Source organism: Rhinoraja longicauda, chromosome 32 (genome assembly GCF_053455715.1).
Source record: "Rhinoraja longicauda isolate Sanriku21f chromosome 32, sRhiLon1.1, whole genome shotgun sequence".
Lineage (NCBI taxonomy): Eukaryota > Metazoa > Chordata > Chondrichthyes > Rajiformes > Arhynchobatidae > Rhinoraja > Rhinoraja longicauda.
In genome coordinates this window covers 28644411-28665069 of record NC_135984.1, presented here as the reverse complement: position 1 = coordinate 28665069, position 20659 = coordinate 28644411, and the positions used below count along the sequence as shown (strand labels likewise).

General features: G+C 44.7%; 1 protein-coding gene across 3 annotated transcripts in view; it reads left to right on the top strand.

Annotated features, from left to right (window-relative positions):
- The window catches only part of aplp2 (amyloid beta (A4) precursor-like protein 2), a 129702-nt gene that overhangs the window by 20830 nt on the left and 88213 nt on the right, over positions 1-20659 (top strand). For all 3 annotated transcript variants that reach the window (XM_078426841.1, XM_078426842.1, XM_078426843.1), the window contains exon 2: positions 16771-16944. In XM_078426841.1, coding sequence (XP_078282967.1) covers positions 16771-16944 — 174 coding nt within the window. The remainder of the gene's footprint in view (positions 1-16770; positions 16945-20659) is intronic.

Here is a 20659-nt window from a genome sequence, read left to right as displayed (position 1 = left end):
CGGATAAGCCATGCTGGCTATCCCTTATCCTTAATGAGTCAATGGTTTTCCAAATGAGTGTAGATCTAATCCTAAATCTTTAGCAATTGTTCTAACCACTGAATATAAAGCCTAGCTATAATTTGCCTACATTCACCAGCCTATAATTTGCTCCATTAATTTAATTGCTCTGCTTAAACAAAGGAACATTGGCTATAATTCTGGAACCTCACTTCTGGCTAAAGAGGACATAGGATTTCAGCCAAGGCCCCAACAATCTCCTGCCTTGCTCTCCTGGATCGATCCAACAGGCCTTGGGGAATCATTCACTCTAATGTTCTTCAAGAGACCCAATACCACCACATTAATATCAACATGCCCCAGAATATCAGTATTACCTGCCCTTACCTGGTGGAGTGGGGGTGGGAGGGAGGGAGTGGGGGTGGGGTGAGGGTGGTAGGGTAAGGGAGGCGTGGGGGTGGTAGGGGAGTGGAGGGAGGGGGGGGGGGGAAGGGACGGGTGGGGGGGTGGGGTGAGGGTGGTAAGGGAGGGGTGCGGTGAGGGTGGTAGGGGGTGCGGTGAGGGTGGTAGGGGAGGGGGTGGGGTGGTCGGGTAGGGGAGGAGTGGAGGGGGGGTGGTAGGGGAGGGGGGGTAGGGGTGTGGGGGTAGGGGAGGGTGCTACACCGATGCATGAAAGGCTTTGGGTCCACGGCTCGCTCTGGCTGAGATTTTTAAAATCTTTTTTAAATTTTAAAGAAAAAAAGCGATTTTCCCAAGTCACAATGGAAACCCTACGAGGAATGGGCCCAACGAGGAATGGTCTAGTACATGTGTAAAATGCCTAGGTTTTTTTCTTAATATACCTACCATGGACATTTTGTAGCCCTCCTGATCATGTTGTCTGAATTCAGCTTGCTAGTTCACTTAGTTAAATATGCTCCTTTTTTATTTTGACTAAATCTATCATCCAGATATTCTTGATTCTTGCCATTTTTATCTGTCATCCTCACAGGAACATGCTTATCCTGAATTTTGACCCGCTGATCCTTAAAAAAAACCTGTGGCGGATGAGGATTTGCCTGATAACACGAGATCCCAATCTACTCGTTCCTGTCCCTGTTTACTCGTGGTAATGAGCCCTCCCCCAATTTAGAGCTGAGATCCAGTGTTATTCTTAACCATAATTACGGGAAGTTCTGCGACAACATTGTCGGGTTCCTAAGAAACCTCATGTTGCAGAACATGCTGTTCTAAAATAATTGTGTTAATGGGGTAAAGTAGGTTATGGGCCAGAGGCTTACATGCTGGCAATAAGTTATTTTTCCTGCAGGATTTTCAATAACACAGCCTTTTTAATAGTTAGGTTTGTTTTTGTTACTTCAAGAGCACTAACGGTTGTATGTTCCATTGTTTAATAGAGCATCATTGGACAAGTGCCAATAGAAGCTAGTCACAAAATGCTGCAGTAAATGTTTAGGCAGCATCACTGGAGGAAAAGAATAGGTGACGTTTTGGGCCACGCATCAGGCTGGTAGAGAGTGGCTCTGTGACTGGAAGCCTATGACCAGTTGTGTACCACAGGGATCAGTGTTGTGTATATAGGAGGAATCATTATTAAGTTTACAGGTGATCAGAAAATTTACAGCATTTATAGTGATATGTGTAACCTGAAGCTTAAGAATGATATTAATCAGCTGCTGGCTTGAGCAGTATAATGACAGATGGAATTTTATCCTGATAAATGTGAGATGATGCATTTGCAGTGATTACGTAAGGATAGGGTTTATACCAGAAGGGGTATTACATAGATACATAGACAACAGGTGCAGGAGTAGGCCATTCGGCCCTTTGAGCCAGCACCACCATTCATTGTGATAATGGCTGATCATCCACAATCAGTACCCTGTTCCTGCCTTCTCCCCAAACCCCTTGATTCCGTTAGCCCTAAGAGCTCTATCTAACTTTCTTTTGAATGCATCCAGTGAATCGGCCTCCACTGCCTTCTGAGGCAGAGAATTCCACAAATTCACAACTCTCTGTGTGAAGAAGTTTTTCCTCATCGCAGTTCTAAATGGCCTACCCTTATTCTTAAACTGTGGCTACTGGTTCAGGACTCACCCAACATCGGGGACTCCCCCAACATCGGGAACAAAAGAGACCTTTTGTCTGGTGTACGTCCAAACATCGTTGAAGTGAGAGCACAGGTAGATAGGGTCGTAAAGGAATAATGTGGGACGCTTGCCTTCATTAACTGGGGCCTAAAACATAAGATAAGGAGATCATAAAACAGTCCACACAGAGGAAAAGGACAGCTCAGCCCACAATGTCTATACTAACCACAAAACTAACTTAAACTAATCCCATCTGCCCACATACTGTGCCTGTCTAAATGTTTAAGTGTGGATATCATATCTGCTTCTCCTACCTCCCCTGCCATTGTGTTGCAGACACATAACACCCTCTGTAAACAAAAATGTGGGCCTCATAAATCTCCTTAAAATGTTCCCACTCATTTTCATCCTGGGCCCTCTTTATATCACCATCTATATCTCTTGTTTCTCTTTCCCCAGACTCTCAGTCTGAAGAAGAGTCACGACCTAAAACGTTACCTATTCCTTTTCTCCAGAGATACTGTCTGACCCACTGAGTTAATCCACGTTTTTGTGTCTATCTTCGGTTTAAACTAGCATTTGCAGTTCTTTCCGACATATTCCCTCTAACATTTGACAGTTCCACCCTTTGAAAAATCTCTGATCATCCACCCTGTCTATACCTCTTATTTATATATTATCTGGCTGCCTCTCAGCTTCCCATGCTCCAGTAAAAATAGTCCCAATTCGTCCAACCTCTTCTTAAATGTAATGTCTTCTATTCCAGGCAGCATTCTGGTAAACCTTCACCCTCTCCCATTCGTCCTGTAGAGGGGGACCAGAACTGCAAACAATATTCCAAATTATAATGCAACTTTATAAAACATTTGCTTAAGCCATAGCTGGAACATTCTGTGTAGTTCCATTCACCATATTATAGGAAGGATGCACAATGGTACTTTATTGTCAAATGTACATAGGTACAGAAAGATTCCTTTTTTGCATATAGTTCAGTAAAAATGTTATTATACATAGGCAAAATCATACTTGAGTACAAAAGTGTAAGCAAAGTGGAATACACTGAAGCAGTACAGAAGACTCACCATGTTTCCGGCTCTATTTTGTACCCATCGAGTTCAGTTGTTGAAAAACGATATTCTTAACTTGGCCATAAAGGCCCCTTGTCCTGGCAGCAACACTGGGTAGGAGATGCAGGGGTTGCCTGGCCAGACAGTGCTTTCGCTGTACTCCCCTGCTGCTCCGCCATTTCATGCTGCTGCAGCCGTGTCTAATCCACGCTCTTGGCCATATGGCATGGCGTCTGATCTTTCCGTGTCCCAAGCTGCTTCGGGGCCTCCGGCAGCCCACTCCGCCAGCGCATCAGTCCGGACACGTCGACCCACTAGCATGTCATCCCTCACCTCATATAGCCATCTGCGTGCCTGGGGTGCCTCCCGCAGCTGACCTCTGAACATCTAACACGGTTCACAGGATGTGTGCGGATGGAGCATTTAAATAACAGGATTTGGTATTAAGAAGAAACAGTGGAAATATAGGTGTTTGTTTTCCTTGAATCAGAGGATGCTAAGGGGAGACTTGAAAGAGATATGTAAAACATGAATGGCACAAGTGGCATAGATATTCCCAGCAAAGACACACACAAAGCCATAGGAGATGGGTCTGAGATAAGCAATGGAAAATCGTGTGCTTTTGGGTAAATCTTTGGTTAATCCAAAAGGTGGTTAGAAATGGATCACACTGCTTCACAGAGGAGCTTGACAGAGGAGTCTGTGGAGGTACAGTCATTGGTGTAGAGAGAGTAAAGGAGAGGGGGGAGTACGCAGCCTTGTGGTGCTCCTATGCCGAGGGTCTGCGGGTCCGAGATGTGCTTTCCTGTCTGTCAGGAAGTTGCTTCCTGTCTGTCAGGAAGTTGATGATCCACTGACAGAGGGGTTCAGGCACAGTCAACTGGAGGAGTTTGGAGTGTAGTACCTCTGGAGTATTGTGTGCAGTTTTGGTCTCCTAATTTGAGGAATGACATCTTTGCTATTGAGGCAGTGCAGCGTAGGTTCACGAGGTTAATCCCCGTGATGGCGGGACTGTCATATGAGGAAAGATTGGAAAGACTGTGCTTGTATTCACTGGAATTTAGAAGGATGAGAGGGGATCTTATAGAAATGTATAAAATTATAAAAGGACTGGACAAGCTAGATGCAGGAAAAATGTTCCCAATGTTGGGGGAGTCCAGAACCAGGGGCCACAGTCTAAGAATAAAGGGGAGGCCATTTAAAACTGAGATGAGAAAAAACTTTTTTACCCAGAGAGTTGTGAATTTGTGGAATTCTCTGCCACAGAAGGCAGTGGAGGCCAATTCACTGGATGGATTTAAAAGAGAGTTAGATGGAGCCCTAGGTGCTAGTGGACTCAAGGTAGGCATGGGTTACTGATTGTAGATGATCAGCTATGATCACAATGAATCAAAATGCTTCTTGGTGTTGGCTCGAAAGGCCAAATGGCCTCCTCCTGCACCTATTTTCTATGTTACTATGTTACTACCCAGGCAGAATATGAGGTGCTGTTCTTTTGGTTTGCAATTGGCTTCACCCTGGCAGTGGTCGAGGCTGAGGACATGGGGTCAGAACGAGCAACTGGGTGCTCCAGGTGACCATGCTCATCAAAGCGGAGGCGTAGTCTGCACCTGGTTTCACTGATGTAGACAAGGCCGCACCATCAGCACTTAATGCATTCGCCAATGTTATCATATCATATCATATCATATATCTACAGCCGGAAACAGGCCTTTTCGGCCCTCCAAGTCCGTGCCGCCCAGTGATCGTACATCAACACTATCCTACACCCACTAGGGACAATTTTTACATTTACCCAGCCAATTAACCTACATACCTGTACGTCTTTGGAGGAAGTGTACATGAATCTCTACTTCACGTGGAAGGACTGTTTGAATCTTTGGACAGTAGCGAGGGTGCAGATGTAAGGACAGGTCTTACACCTAAGAGTAGGTGACCACTTTGCAGAGGGCCTGTGGTCTGTCCACCATAGCCACCTGGAGCTCCTAGTTGCTAGCCATTTCAATTCCCCTCCCCATTGCCACATTGACCTGTCCATCCCCAGCTTCTGACGTGTTGAGGTCATACACAAACTATTCTGCTTTGGTAGTCTACAGTCTGATGGCATAAAATTGAATTGTCCAATTTCAGGTAACCTGCTGCCCTTCTGTCCATTTCTCTTTGCACCTGATCTACCTTGGTCCCTGCTCCCTACTATCCAGTTTCTCTCCCCTCACCCTATTGAGACAGATTCTCCAAACCTTTCAAAGAGCATTTTGATTGCCAAAGCATAAAAGGCTACTGTTCTGCAACAGGTTTAGTGTAGTTAAATTGTCTGATTGGCATGGATATGGAGCATCCAAGGCCAGCTTCTCACTCTATGATTCTATGACTCGGACATGAGGCACCATCTGTGGTGAAAGAAATTGCCTCCCATCCAAAATCTGTTATTTCGGGCCACAGGCGCTTGTTAGTTGTAAATGACTGCAGGTACTTGAATCTGGAGCCACAAACTCAGTGGATCAAGCATCCTCTGTGGAGGAAATAAACAATCAGCATTTCAGGTTGGGAGCATTCATTTGGACTAAAAGTGTAGAGGAGTGGTAGCCAATAAAAGAGATGAGGGGCAGGGCAAGCAGTAGGAGGATCGAAGTGAGGAAGGTTGATATCGGAATCTCATTGGGATGGGAAAGGTGAGAATAGTGACCAGGGCTCAGATAATAGGTGATAATCTATTGGGAAGCATGGAACTGCCTTTCAGGGGACAGGGTGACAAGATGGGTTAGAGGATAGTGAAACAAGGCAGGGGACCCAATGGGTGTGTGGGCCAAAGGGGTGCATGGGGGAGGGGAACGAAACTGCATGATAGCGGGCTGGGGATGGAAAATTCAATGTTCATGCCATCAGATTGTTGACTATGCAGACGGAATATAGTAGTGTCCCTCTTTTTTGCATGGCACCGTCCTGGTAGTGGAGGAAGCCGAGGACAGACACGCCAGTGTAGAGGAGGCCACATCAAGATCACTGAAGGCAATGCACATGGTTAGCTAAAAAGCAAGTGAATCTCTGCCTCGCCTGTAAAGGCTGATTAGATCCCTGGATGGTAGTGAGGGTGGACATGAAGGTTTTTGCTGTTGCACCTTCTATGGTTGTAATGGAAAATGCTGGGAAGGGGGAAGGATCAGTGAACCAGGACATCATGGGAGACATGCAGGGCATCGAAGCCCCCCAGAATCTTTTTATACTAATTACCTCCCCTCAATTATTTCAGTCAAGATGAAGAATCCGAACCTAAAATGTCGACTGTCCATTTCCTTTTCTGATGCTATAGTTATTATAGGAGATAGTTTGTTGTTCCAAGCTCTTGCCAATGGCAGCATCTATGAGTTTGGCTTCCAATCACACACCATATGTGTTCAGAAATACTCTTGTATCTTTTTTCATCACTGTTTGCTACCTAAAACAAATGTGGGAAATCTTAACTACATGACTTTCAATGATTCAAGAATTCCTTTTGGTAATTATCACTAATGCCAACATCCTCCGAATGATTGAAGGAAAAATGATATTTGGCTGATCATGAATGGCCTCTTTCGTCTCCTTCATACAGATGCTCTCTTTCATCTTGGTTTTTCTCCATTGTAACTTTAATTATTTTGGATCTCTTGTGTACCTTTCCACCTCTACCTCCATTTGAATAGGTACTGCTGTTAACTGATCTGGAAGCCTGCTCTACTTCTCAACGACTTGATTGCTGAAATATTTCATTTGGAGACAGCAGATCCTTGAACTTGCCAGTTGACCTTGTTATTTATTGAGGCAACGCCAATCAATCCAGAGATGCCATCTGAATCCTGATTATTACTTGTTCTTGAAGTTTCTACACCAAATGCTGATTTGTTTCCAGGTCCTTCCCAGGTTATGAATGCCTGACATGTACTGCACCGTCATACAAACGAGCATTTGGGAAAATGAGCGGGCAGAATTTCTTGGGTGTTGTAGGGCTGCAGGCATCTTCTGCTATGTGGACACGCAATTTGTGAAAATATTATTGCACCTTGCAGACAAATGGTTGAATTAAATGCATTTAACTACATGTTGCCCTTGGTTGTCCCGTGTTTTTATTTTTACATGCTGTCAGGCGGCTGCATATCTGACTTGTGAACTGTTGAGGTTACGAACAGTTCTCTGGAACGGAAAGAACCCCATCATAACCTGGGGAGGAACTGCAGCTTGAAACATCAAAGGATTCCAATGTGGCAATTAATCACTGTTGGGGAATATTTAGGAGTTACAGAAGACAAAGCAGACCCGTAAGAAAGGATGGATTAGTATTAGCTGCAATTTGCACAGTCACGGCTGTGACATTCCAGCTTGGACCAACCTGAAATTGCACTAACTGATTAATCTGCGGGTGACAGACCTGCGGGTACAAGTGTGTTGAAAAATCATTCAAATAAATATATTTTCTCGATTTCTAATGAGGTGAATAAAGTTAATAACTGCAGCACATTTGCAGTGAATATATTTACTAATTTTTATTTAAATACATTGTTGGTTAGCATGTTATTTAGTAAATTAGTTCCAAAGCAAATGGGCATTATGTAAATGCTAACAGTTTATGGATGAATTGTCTCATTACTGAAAGAGAAATGTAAAGAGCAGATGTATTTTGAATAAAATTTCAAGAATGAGTTTGTGGAGTGAATTTTAATGACAGATAAAAGCCTTCAATTTTGTTAAATGGAATATAGACTTACAAGCTCCAGTACAGGAGAGGGATGATATGGCTTGGATTTCATGTAAGCAGGCTGACAGTGGACTAATTGAGAGGTCAAATCTAAAGGTGATGAAAATGTGATTAAATGATTTGGAGCAAGTAAGCTGAGAAGATGGGCAGATTGCACTGGGGAAGCTGAGTTTGGAGGTGATTAAGGGCATCTAAGAATTTTCGGGTTGTAAATTTCATAACAATCTCGGTACTCATCAATGCTCTTGAGAACAATATGAAATGCTCATAAAGAAAACTCTGGATTTGCATCAAGATGTTGCAGTGGTATTTGAAATGTGACATTGAGGTAGTAGGGCCAAGGAGATTCAGAGCAGCTGTGGGGCATTCTGGAGGGGAAATACAAACACCAAGTTATGATGCAAAAGCTTTTCACTACCTCTGTACACGTAAACTAAACTAAACAACATATCAGTATGAATGACACAGATAGTAAAGGAATGAGGTTCTTGAAGCTGAATATAGGGAGTTGGAGGTCCTCTTTATAAAAGACATGCTTGTTACCAGTGCCGCTTGCTAGTTAAAGTCAAAATAGCCGGATATTTTGTTGTGTTTTGAGAGGAATTGTTCAAAGGGTGGATTCAAATTCCTGGATCATTGCAACCAGTTCTGTGTTAGGTGTGACCAGTACACGTGGGCAGGCTGGACCTAGCCAGAACTGCTACTGATGTCCAAGGAGAATGTTAGCAAATGCTGTCAGTGTTTAAATTAAAATGGCAGGGAGATGGGAACCTATGCAGGGAGAAGGAGAAAGGGAGAGATTAAGACAGGAAGGAGAAAGGAAAAAATAAAGGCAGATAAATCGAGTGTGAAATCACGCAGAGCTACAGTGTAAATTTATAATAAGAGAAGTCAATGTCAAAAAATGCTAGCCTGAGAGATATTGTGTTTTTATGTGGAACATTCACAAAACGTTGGATGGTACATCGAATAGTATAGCACAGTTCTTTGGCCTACAAAGTCTGTGCTGAATATGATGCCAAGATCCTGTCCCTAACCCTCCATTCCCTGCATATCCGTCCCTATCTAAAAGCCTCTTAAATGCCATTTGTATCTGTTTCCACCACCACCTATGGCAGCACATTCCAGGTAGCTGCCACTCTGTGTAAAAGAACAAAAACCCTCACATCCCCTTGTAAACTTTACTCTTCTTGCCTTCAAGCTCTGCCTTTCTAGTCTTTGACATTTCCACCTTGAGAAAAAGCTTCTGACTGCCTACCCCATCTTTGCCTCTCATCATTTTATATACGTGTCAGATCTTCCAACATTCCAGAGAAACAATCCAAGTTTGATCACCCTCTCCTTTTAGTTTGTGTCCCCTAATGCAGGCAGCATTTTGGTAAACCCCTCGTGCATCCTCTTTGCAAAGCAACACTCCAAATGCAGCCTCACAAAAGTCTTATGGAAATACATCATGACTTCCTGACTCATGCATAATGCCCCAAGCAATGAAGGCAAGTGTACCATAGACCATCTTTATCACTCGTACTACTCTACTGCTTTACCACCCTTACTAGCCTTGCATCTGTCAGGGAGCTTGGAACTTTGACTTCACGATCCCTCTGTACATCTGTAAACTTTCCCTTTACATTCAAGCCCTCAAATTTCAACACCTTGCACTGGCTCAGTTTAAACTCCATCTGCCATTTTGCCACCCATTTCCATAGTTGGATCAATATCCTGCTGTATGCTTTAATCTTCCTACTGTCGCAACTCCAGCAATCTTGGTGTCATCTGCAAACTTACTAGCCAGCCCATCTACATTTATGTTCAAGTCCTTTATATCACAAACAACAGAAGTACCTGCCCCAGATCTCCACTGAACACCATTCACTGACCGAAGAAAGACAGGCAGCATCTCTGGAGAGGAGGAATGGGTGATGTTTGATAGAGCTCTGGGGGCTAATGGAATCAAGGGATATGGGGAGAAGGCAGGCATAGGTTACTGATTGTGGATGATCAGCCATGATCACAATGAATGGCGGTGCTGGCTCGAGGGGCTAAATGGCCTCCTGCATCTATTTTTTATGTTTCTATTTTTTGGGTCGAGATCCTCTTCAGCCTGAGAGTCGGAGGAAAGGGAAACTAGAGATATAGACGGTGTAGAGAGATATAGAACAAATGAAAGATATGCAAAAAAGTAACAATGATATAGGAAACCAGCCATTTTTAGCTGTTTGCTATGTGAAAACGAGTACCTGGTAAGACTTGGGTAGGGGAGGGATGGAGAGAGAGGTATTACAGGGGTAACTTGAAGTTCTAGAAATCAATAGTCATACCACTGGGTTGTAAGCTGCCCAAGCAAAATATGAGATGCTGTTCCTCCAATTTGTGTTTAATGTCACTCTGACAATGGGGAGGCCTAGGACAGAAAGATCAGTGTGGGAAGGGGAATTAAAGTGTTTGGCAATCGGGAGATCAGGTAGGTCCAGGTGGACTGAGTGAAGGTGTTCAGCAAATCGATCGCTCAGTCTACATTTGGTAATGCCACATGTTGAACAACAGATACAGTAGATGAGGTTGGAGGAGGTGCACGTGAACCTCTGCCTATCCTGAAAGGGTCCCTGGATAGAGTCGAGTCTCGACCCGAAACGTCACCCATTCTTTCTCTCCTGAAATGCTGCCTGTCCTGCTGAGTTACTCCAGCTTTTTGTGTCTATCGTTGGTTTAAACCAGCACCTGGAGTTCCTTCCTACTCCATTCACAGACCTCCTGCCTGAATATCGACGTTCCATCGCAAAGTCTTTTATCTGTACTCCTGCTCCAAATTCATACAATCTAGTTACTGTTAATCTCTTGCATTTTAATCTTTGTCTACCATCTTAGCCTACCAGGGGAGACTTTAGCAAATGCTTTACTGAAATTCACAAAGATAACATCCACTGCCCTACCCTCATCAATGACTTTCATCACACTCTCAAAAAATGTGATCAAGTTATTAATACATTCTTTGCTGAGGACGAAGCCATGCTGATTGTTCCGAAGTAACTCGCTTTCTTCCAAATTGGAGTAAATCCTATCCCGAAGAGTCCTCTCCAGTAGGTTCTTTTCTATTGACGTGACTGGCCTATATTTCCCTGGATATTCTCTACTTCACTCCTTAAACAAAGGAGCAACATTGGATACTCTCCAGTCCTCCGGGGCCTTGCCTGTATCCAGAGGAGTAAATTTCGCAAATTGATGATTGCAGATGGACCAACGATGGAAACTTAACATCTCGCGTTTGTCATCATTTCGGAACGCGAGGCAGGAAGGAAAAGGAAATGAAGTAGTGTTTATAGTTAAAGGGACGATTAGCACAGTAGTGATGAAGGCTCTTTGTCTGGATGATGCAAAATCCGGATGGGTAGACCAAAAAACTACCAAGGATCAGAAATGATTAATGGAAATTTTATTTCTCATATTTGTTTTAAACTTGGAGGGGTCTATTTAACCCATGAAATGTGTGCTGGGTCTATCAGCATTAATATCCTATTACCTCACTCAATTCCTTGTAAGCATTCTCACGAATGCACATCAATTCCTCCCTCAATTCTCTTCCTTCCACCAATGCTGAAGTACTATCTACCTCTTTGATGTCCCTCGGACTATCCTTGACCAGACTTTGCTAGCTTTACATTGCATGAAACATTATTCACTTATCATGTAATACACTGTAAATGGATTGATTGTAATCATGCATTGTCTTTCTGCTGACTGGATAGCATGCAACAAAAAGTTTTTCACTGTACTTCGGTACATGTGACAATAAACTAAACTGAACTGACAGCAGCCAATGAACATTGGAGTAAACTGGAACACAGAGAAATTGCACCCAGTTGCACAAACTTCATATCATGGGTGTGCAATAGTTCTGCCCACACAGACTCCAAATACTAAAGGCAATGTTGGGAATAGCATTAAAAAAGGAATGAAAATGTGGAATAAAGGTACAAATGTAACCTGGGTAACTTAAATCTACATGCAAGGAACGGCTAGTCAAATTAGTAACAGTATTGTGGAGGAGCAATACCTGGATTGTATGCAGGATAGAATTATGGGCAAATCTGACAGACTATGCTATGCCACAATAAGTGTTGAAAGAGAATGAATAATCTTGTTGTGTGAGGCCCCTCTTCCCCGATAACCGTAGGTACGGTAGCACCACAAGGCTGCGTGCTCAGCCCCTGCTCTACTCACTCTGTACTCACGATTGTGTAGCCGCACACAGAGTGAATTCCACTTTCGCCAGGGACATCAATGTTGTCGGACGAATTACAGATGATGATGATGAGTCAGAGTATCGAAAATTGATTGACCGACCAAATAATGCCAACACAACAACCTGACTCTCAATGTCGGTAAGACCATGGAACTGATTGTTGACTTTGGAAGACAAAGGAAGAGGACCCACAAACTTGTCTATATCGATTGGACGATAGTGGAGAGGTCATAAGCTTCAAATTCTTAGGTGCGCATATCTGTGAAGATCTTTCCTGGATGCAGCACACTGATGCAACTATGAAGAAAGCCCATCAATGCCTCTACTTCCTGAGAAGATTGCAGAAATTCAGTATGTCAGAGAGCACTCTCTTGATCTTCTACAGGTGTACAGTTGAGAGCGTATTGACTGGTTGCATCACGGCCTGGTTCAGCAACTGTAATGACCAGGAACAAAGTAGTCTGAAAAATATGGTGAACACTGCCATCACGGGTACTTACCTCCCCACCATCGAAGGGATTTACAGAGGTCATAGTCTCAAAAAGGCAGCCAGCATCATTGGAGACCCCTCTTTTGTGCAGTGTCCCTTGCATTGCTCAAACACACACACTGCACAAACTTAACTTATATTATATATATATATATATATATATATATGAATGTGTGTTTGTGTGTGTGTGTTTGGGGTGAGAGGCAAGATAGAGATAAATAGATCTCAAAGTTCCTTCTCATGGATCAGAAACAACTTTGATTTATCTCTATCTTATTTTTCACATGATGTACATAAACCATAAAGGCGATTCAACCTTTATGGTTTATGTATATTCATATGCATATATACACATCTATATGTCTCTAGTTTCTTGTGATTTCCTCTAATTATTTTTTTAGCAACCTTTTTCTTTCAATCTCTCTATCTATCTCTATCTCTATCTCTATCTCTACCTCTATCTCTATCTCTGTCTCTCTGTCATGCACACACTTCTCAGCACATGGTTCTCCCTATTATAATCACTGTTCTCTCACATACATTTCATTAGGGCCTACCCATACACATTTGCAATCAGTGACATCAAACTTATTTCCAGAAATCCTAATATTGTGAATAAAGTAACTATGAACAAATGTCAAGATATTTTTTAATTCTTTCCATTCTATATTAGTGTAATAAAATGTAATGCATACATACCTGCACTGATACAGAAGTGCTAGCTTTAGACGTGAATAATGTACATTGTTAGCATAGGTTAGTTTTGAATTAAATATATAATTGAGTGCTAACCCTCACTTTTGTGAAAAAAATTAGTTACATGCATTAACATGAACCTTACCCGTTACCCTGCAACTTGTAAAAAATTCATATTTAAATTCAACCGATAAGTTGGTCAAATAACATAGGAACCTTCTTGGGTTTTTTTTTGTAATTTATGGATTTTTCAAATGTGAATATCTCATAACGACACATTTGTGGGTAGCAGTATATTGCACCAACACCCTGATTTATACCAGCTCTTCACCTTTCCCCCCTTGTCTGAAGAAGGGTCCCAACCTGAAACATCACCCATCCTTTTTCTCCAGAGATGCTGCCTGACCTGGTGATTTATTCCACCACTGTGTCTATTTGAATTGGATTCATGCTTCTGTACCATGTCAGGCAGCATTGGTTATTTTAGTGGCTGTCAAGGTTTTTAACTCATCAATTCACCAATTCAAATTTTCTTGGCTCTTAGTATGAAGTTAAATGTCTTTTCAATTATATTGTGGATACAGTAGAGTTCTATTGTTTGCAAATGCCTAATCTCTGCTTCCATTACTTTTTAAAATAAAGCAAAAAGAGATACTGCTCGTGGAGGTGAAATTAAAATTAACAGAGAAAGCAAAGAAGAACAGTTCATTAAATATGATCAATTGGCCTGATACAGCCAGAGTGGATCTCTAGTGCAAATATTCAATCAGTAACATCCAAAGTTTAAAGATCACGAAGCAGCAACTCTTCAAGAAATAGTTATAAATGTCAACTATCAACTTATCCAAGAAGTTGAACAAAAATAATTGTTTGCAAACATTTTATATACGAAGAAATCACAGAGAGTTGTGAACACTGCCCAGTCTAGCACACAGAATCAGCCTACTAAAATGGCACTGAAATTTACCCATGACCTACTACAGATTTTAGAGTCGAGTGGTCAGTCTTGCTCCTCTATTACATTTACTCTTGACTCATGTCTCTTGCCTTGGGAAGGAGCAATTATGATATAGTAAAATTCTTCAATAAGATGGGAAGTGGCGTTGTGAATTTAAAACAAGAGTCCTGAATCTATCTAAGTAAAGATAGATTCTGGAACTTATGCGGTTGATTTTGGATTTAAAATGGCCACTAATAGGTTAATTGGCTGGGTAAAATGTTTAAAAAAATTGTCCCTAGTGGGTGTAGGATAGTGTTAATGTGCGGGGATCACTGGGCGGCACGGACTTGGAAGGCCGAAAAGGCCTGTTTCCGGCTGTATATATATGATTCAGGAGCACGTTGATAAACCACAAAATTGTTAATTACTGTCTGGAACAAAAATAAAACAGGAAGAAAGACTCAATCGTAAGGAATAAGCAAAATTAGGGATAGTCGTAGATTCAAGGAGCAGACATAAAATGGCATTGTAAATATGTGTTAGTTGGGGAATGATTGGATTAAAGGTTGATAAATCCCCAGTGCCTTGGACTGCATTCCAGAGTGTTTCAGGAAGTGCCCAAAAATAGTGGAATACTTTATTGTCACATGTAACAAGGCACAGTGAGATTCTTTGCTTGCATACCCAAGGTATGCAAATAGCAGCCACCTACAGCGTACATCGGCTCCTCCTTTGTTCTCCCCGCCACCCGGGTTGTCCATTGTTCTCCCCCCTCCCTCGCGGCAGTCCCCCCCAAGCCGGGTCCTCCATTATATATGACCTGTGTAGGATGGAACTGCAGATGCTGGTTTTAACCGAGATAGACACAAAATGCCAGAGTAACTCAATGAGACAACGAGACAATCTCATTTCACTTTCCCGTGACTTTGGGTCTGAAGAAGGGTCTCGGCCAGAACATTACCCATTCCTTCTCTCCAGAGATGCTTCCAGTCCCGCTGAGTTACTCCAGCTTTTTGTGTATCTCGTCATTAACAACACTATTTTGTCTGCAAATTTAGTCATCATTCTTTGTACATTCGCAGCCAGATTCTTAAATTATATACAAGCAGTAACAATCCAGCCCTGGTCCCTCTGCTCCGCATAAGTCACAGGCTTTCAATCACAAAAACAAACCTTTTCCTAGTTTGACTGTGAACAGCTCTGGCTCATCCAATGCTACTTCACAGACGTCCTGTTCACTGTGGGGGGTGGGGGAAAAACAATTTGCTAGAGGAACTCATCGGGTCAGGCAGCCTTGTGGAGGGAAATAGACTGGCGAAATTGTGTGGAGGAATTGTGTGGAGGAATTGTGTGGAGGAATTGTGTGGAGGAATTGTGTGGATGAATTGTGAGGGTTTGGCTTGAGGCCGGCAAAGAGGCTGAGGAAAGGCTAAGCAGAAGGAGACAGGAGGTAAAGGTGTAGTCTGCTATTTCTTGTGTGTGAGTGTTGTGCACTTGGTTTTAGTGCAGAAATGGTGGCAGGCAGAATGCTGCAATGTTCCTCCTACAGGATGTGGGAAGTCAGGGGCACTGCTGAAGCCCCTGATGACTCTACCTGCTGATGTCCCTGATGACTCTACCTGTGGGAATTGTGTCTATATTGATAGAAGACTCTGGCAGCAATCGAGACTCCAAGATGGTGCGTTGCTTCCCTGGTGCCAGGGTCCATGATGTCTCTGAATGGGGGTCCTGGAGAAGAGAGGAATGGGTAATGAATGGGTGGAGGACGGGAAAGAAACTGGATGATGTGGGCAGGGTGTGTAAGAAGGAACTGCAGATTCTGGTTTAAACCGAAGATAGACACAAAAAGCGGGAATAACTCAGCGGGACATACAGCATCTCTGGAGAGAAGGAATGGGGGACATTTCGGGTCGAGACTCTTCTGAAGAAGGCTCTTAACCTAAAACGTCACCCATTCCTCTCCAGAGATGCTGCCTGTCCCGCTGAGTTACTCCAGCTTTTTGTGTCTATCTTTGATGTGGGCAGGGGGCAGGGTGTGGAAAGAAAGGTATGGTTGGGGTGTGGAGAAGCAAAGCTGGGTAGATGATAAAGAGAGGGCTGCATTACCTGAAGTTGGAATTTGCCTGTTTGCTGTCTTTGAGCCTGTTCCTGTATTCAGTGAGCTTGTGTACCCAGTTCAGACTGCCTCTGGTTGGTAAGCAGCTAATCAGTTCTAAATGGAATATGGTGAAGTCCCATGGTATCTTGTCCGTTATTCATTTTATTCATGATATGTAACTGTTCTCCATTTTGTAACCTGTCTACTGAAGCATTTCTACATTCTACCGTTGTGATGCTGCTTTCATCCTGGCTGCTTCTAACATCTTGTGCAGTTATTAGGAATGAACAGCAATCGCTGAACGATTAGATCCTGTGACTAAATTAAGAAAGAATTCAAATGCTTGCTGGATTACTGTGGATAATGTTGGTGGTTGATGAACGATGAACTGCTGGTGAAGCTTTTGTTTCTTTGCTTCAGGCATTAGCAGCAAATACTGGAGCTGGATTTGCAGTAGCAGAGCCACAAATTGCCATGTTCTGTGGAAAGCTCAATATGCATATCAATATCCACAATGGAAAATGGGAATCTGATCCTTCAGGAACCAAAAGCTGCCAAGGGAACAAAGAAGAGATTCAGCAATATTGTCAGGAGGTGAGTCGTGAGCATATGTCCTTCATTATTAATAGTCTGCCTAATACTTTGCAAAGCTGCCATATTTTGCTGAGGTGACAACAGAAGTTAATGCAACCTCACTCCCATTGATTATTCAATTGCCCCTTCAAAAATATTATATCGTTCATGGAGCCCGTTAATAGCATTTATTTCCCAGGCAGTAAAATAAAGCCACATTTTTTAAATGCTGATGATGTAAAATAAACTGAAAGTCTGAAAAAACTGCAGGGAGAGAAAGTTTTAACGTTTCAGGTTGCACAGGAGTTATCAAACCTGTCAGTGGTTGGAAGTATTCATTGCTCCAGGCCAGAGGTAAACCACAACCTCTGCGTTGGAGGTATCAAAAAATGCTGGAGTAACTCAGCAGGTCAGGCAGCATCTCAGGAGAGAGGGAATGGGTGACGTTTCGGGTCGAGACCCTTCTTCAGACTGATGTCAGGGGTGGGACAAAGGAAGGATATAGGTGGAGACAGGAAGATAGAGGGAGATATAAGAAAATAACTGCAGATGCTGGTACAAATCGATTTATTCACAAAATGCTGGAGTAACTCAGCAGGTCAGGCAGCATCTCGGGAGAGAAGGAATGGGTGACGTTTCGGGTCGAGACCCTTCTTCAGACTGATGTCGGGGGTGGGACAAAGGAAGGATATAGGTGGAGACAGGAAGATAGAGGGAGATCTGGGAAGGAGGAGAGGAAGGGAGGGACAGAGGAGCTATCTGAAGTTGGAGAAGTCGACGTTCATACCACCGGGCCGCAAACTGCCCAGGCGAAATATGAGTTGCTGCTCCTCCAATTTCCGGCGGGCCTCACTATGGCACTGGAGGAGGCCCATGACAGAGAGGTCAGACTGGGAATGGGAGGGGGAGTTAAAGTGCTGGGCCACCGGGAGATCAGTTGCGTTAATGCGGACCGAGCGCAGGTGTTCAGCGAAGCGATCGCCGAGCCTGCGCTTGGTTTCGCCGATATAAATAAGTTGACATCTAGAGCAGCGGATGCAATAGATGAGGTTGGAGGAGGTGCAGGTGAACCTCTGTCTCACCTGGAAAGACTTTGGGTCCTTTGATGGAGTTGAGGGGGGAGGTAAAGGGACAGGTGTTGCATCTCGTGCGGTTGCAAGGGAAAGTGCCCGGGGTTAGGGTGGTTTGGGTAGGAAGGGACGAGTGGACCAGGGAGTTGCGGAGGGAACGGTCTCTGCGGAACGCAGAGAGGGGAGGGGATGGGAAGATACGGCCAGTGGTGGGGCCCTGTTGTAGGTGACGGAAATGTTGGTGGATGATATGTTGGATCCACTGGCTGGTGGGGTGGAAGGTGAGAACGAGGGGGATCCTGTCCTTGTTGCGAGTGGGGGGAGGGGGAGCAAGAGCGGAGCTGCGGGATGTAGAAGAGACCCTAGTGAGAGCCTCATCTATAATGGAGGAGGGAAAGCCCCGTTTTCTGAAAAACGAGGACATCTCGGAAGCCCTAGTCTGAAACACCTCATCCCGGGCGCAGATGCGGCGTAGACGGGGGAATTGGGAGTAGGGGATAGACTTTTTGCAGGGGACCGGGTGGGAAGAAGTGTAGTCCAGATAGCTGTGCGAGTCGGTGGGCTTGTAGTAAATGTCCGTCACTAGTTTTTCTCCTGTGATGGAGATGGTGAGGTCCAGAAACGGGAGGGAGATGTCAGAGATGGTCCAGGTATATTTAAGGGAGATAGAGGGATAACTGGGAAGGGGAAGGGGAAGAGAGGGACAGAGGAACTATCTAAAGTTGGAGAAGTCAATGTTCATACCACTGGGCTGCAAGCTGCCCAAGCGAAATATGAGGTGCTGTTCCTCCAATTTCCGGTGTGCCTCACTATGGCACTGGAGGAGGCCCATGACAGAAAGGTCAGACTGGGAGTGGGAGGGGCTCACCTTCCACCCCATCAGCCAGCGTATCCAACAAATCATCCGCCAACATTTCCGTCACCTCCAACGGGACCTCACTACTGGCCACATCTTCCCATCCCTTCCCCTTTCTGCGTTCCGCAGAGACCGTTCCTCCGTAACTCCCTGGTCCACTAGTCCCTTCCTACCCAAACCACCCCATCCCCGGGCACTTTCTCCAGCAACTGCAGGAGATGCAATACCTCCCCCCTCAACTCCATCCAAGAACCCAAACAGTCTTTCCAGGTGAGACAGAGGTTCACCTGCACCTCCTCCAACCTCATCTATTGTATCCGCTGCTCTAGATGTCAACTTCTTTACATAGACGAAACCAAACGCAGGCTCGGCGATCATTTCGCTCAACACCTTCGCTCAGTCCGCCTTAACCAATCTGATCTCCGGTGGCTGAGCCCTTTAACCCCCACTCCCAGTCTGACCTTTCTGTCATGGGCCTCCTCCAGTGCCATAGTGAGGCCCTCCGGAAATTGGAGGAACAGCACCTCATATTTCGCTTGCGCAGCTTGCAGCCCAGCTGTATGAACATTGACCTCTCCAACTTTAGATAGTTCCTCTGTCCCTCTCTTCCCCTCCCCTTCCCTGTCTCCACCTATATCCTTCCTTTGTCCTGCCCCCCTGACATCAGTCTGAAGAAGGGTCTCGACCCAAAACGTCACCCATTCCTTCTCTCCTGAGATGCTGCCTGACCTGCTGAGTTACTCCAGCATTTTGTGATACCTTTGATTTGTACCAGCATCTGCAGTTATTTTCCTACACTACTGATGGAGCAGCAGGACACCAGGCGCCTTTGGCAGGGGCTACGGACTATAACTAGCTACAGGTCCAGCACCCCCTCAACCGGAAGTGCCGGCTCCTCCTTAGCTGATGACCTGAACTCTTTTTACGCACGGTTTGAGACGGGTAACACCACCAGCTCGCCGTCTAAAAACAGCACCGAAGGGGCGCTGGCTAGCGAGGCTGGAGGGGGATCCACCGCCGGGGATGTGCACACATTCTCGGTGTCCGAGCATGAGGTGAGGTGGGCTCTGACGCGTGTGAACACGAGGAAAGCTGGAGGCCCAGATGGTATATCTGGGCGAGTACTAAAGTCTTGTGCTACTCAGCTTGCTCCAGTGCTCACCACAATATTCAACCTCTCCTTGGCAAAGTCCGTGGTCCCTGCATGCTTCAAAAGATCCATCATTGTACCGGTGCCAAAGAATGCCTCTCCAGCGTGTTTAAATGACTACCGACCGGTGGCCCTCACCTCGGTTGTCATGAAATGCTTTGAGAGGCTAGTCAAGAAGCACATCTGCGCCCTCCTTCCTCGCAACATGGACCCACTACAGTTCGCATACCGTCCGAACAGGTCCACGGATGATGCGGTCTCCCAGGTTCTACACACCGCTCTCTCTCATCTGGACAGCCAGGGGGGTTATGTGAGGATGCTGTTCATTGACTTTAGTTCAGCATTCAACACAATAGTCCCCAGCAGACTGGTTGAGAAGCTGCTGGAACTGGGGCTTAGCACCCCGCTGTGTGCCTGGGTCCTGGACTTTCTCACTGCCAGGCCCCAAGTGGTCAGGATGGGGGAACACACATCTAGCTCCCTTACCCTGAACATAGGATCCCCCCAAGGCTGCGTCCTTAGCCCCCTACTGTACATGACTGTGGGGCCAGGTTCAGCTCAAACTCCATCATCAAGTTTGCTGATGACACTGTGGTGGTGGGCCGGATCTCCAACAACGATGAGAAGGCCTACCGGGAGGAGGTGGCTGATCTGGCACTG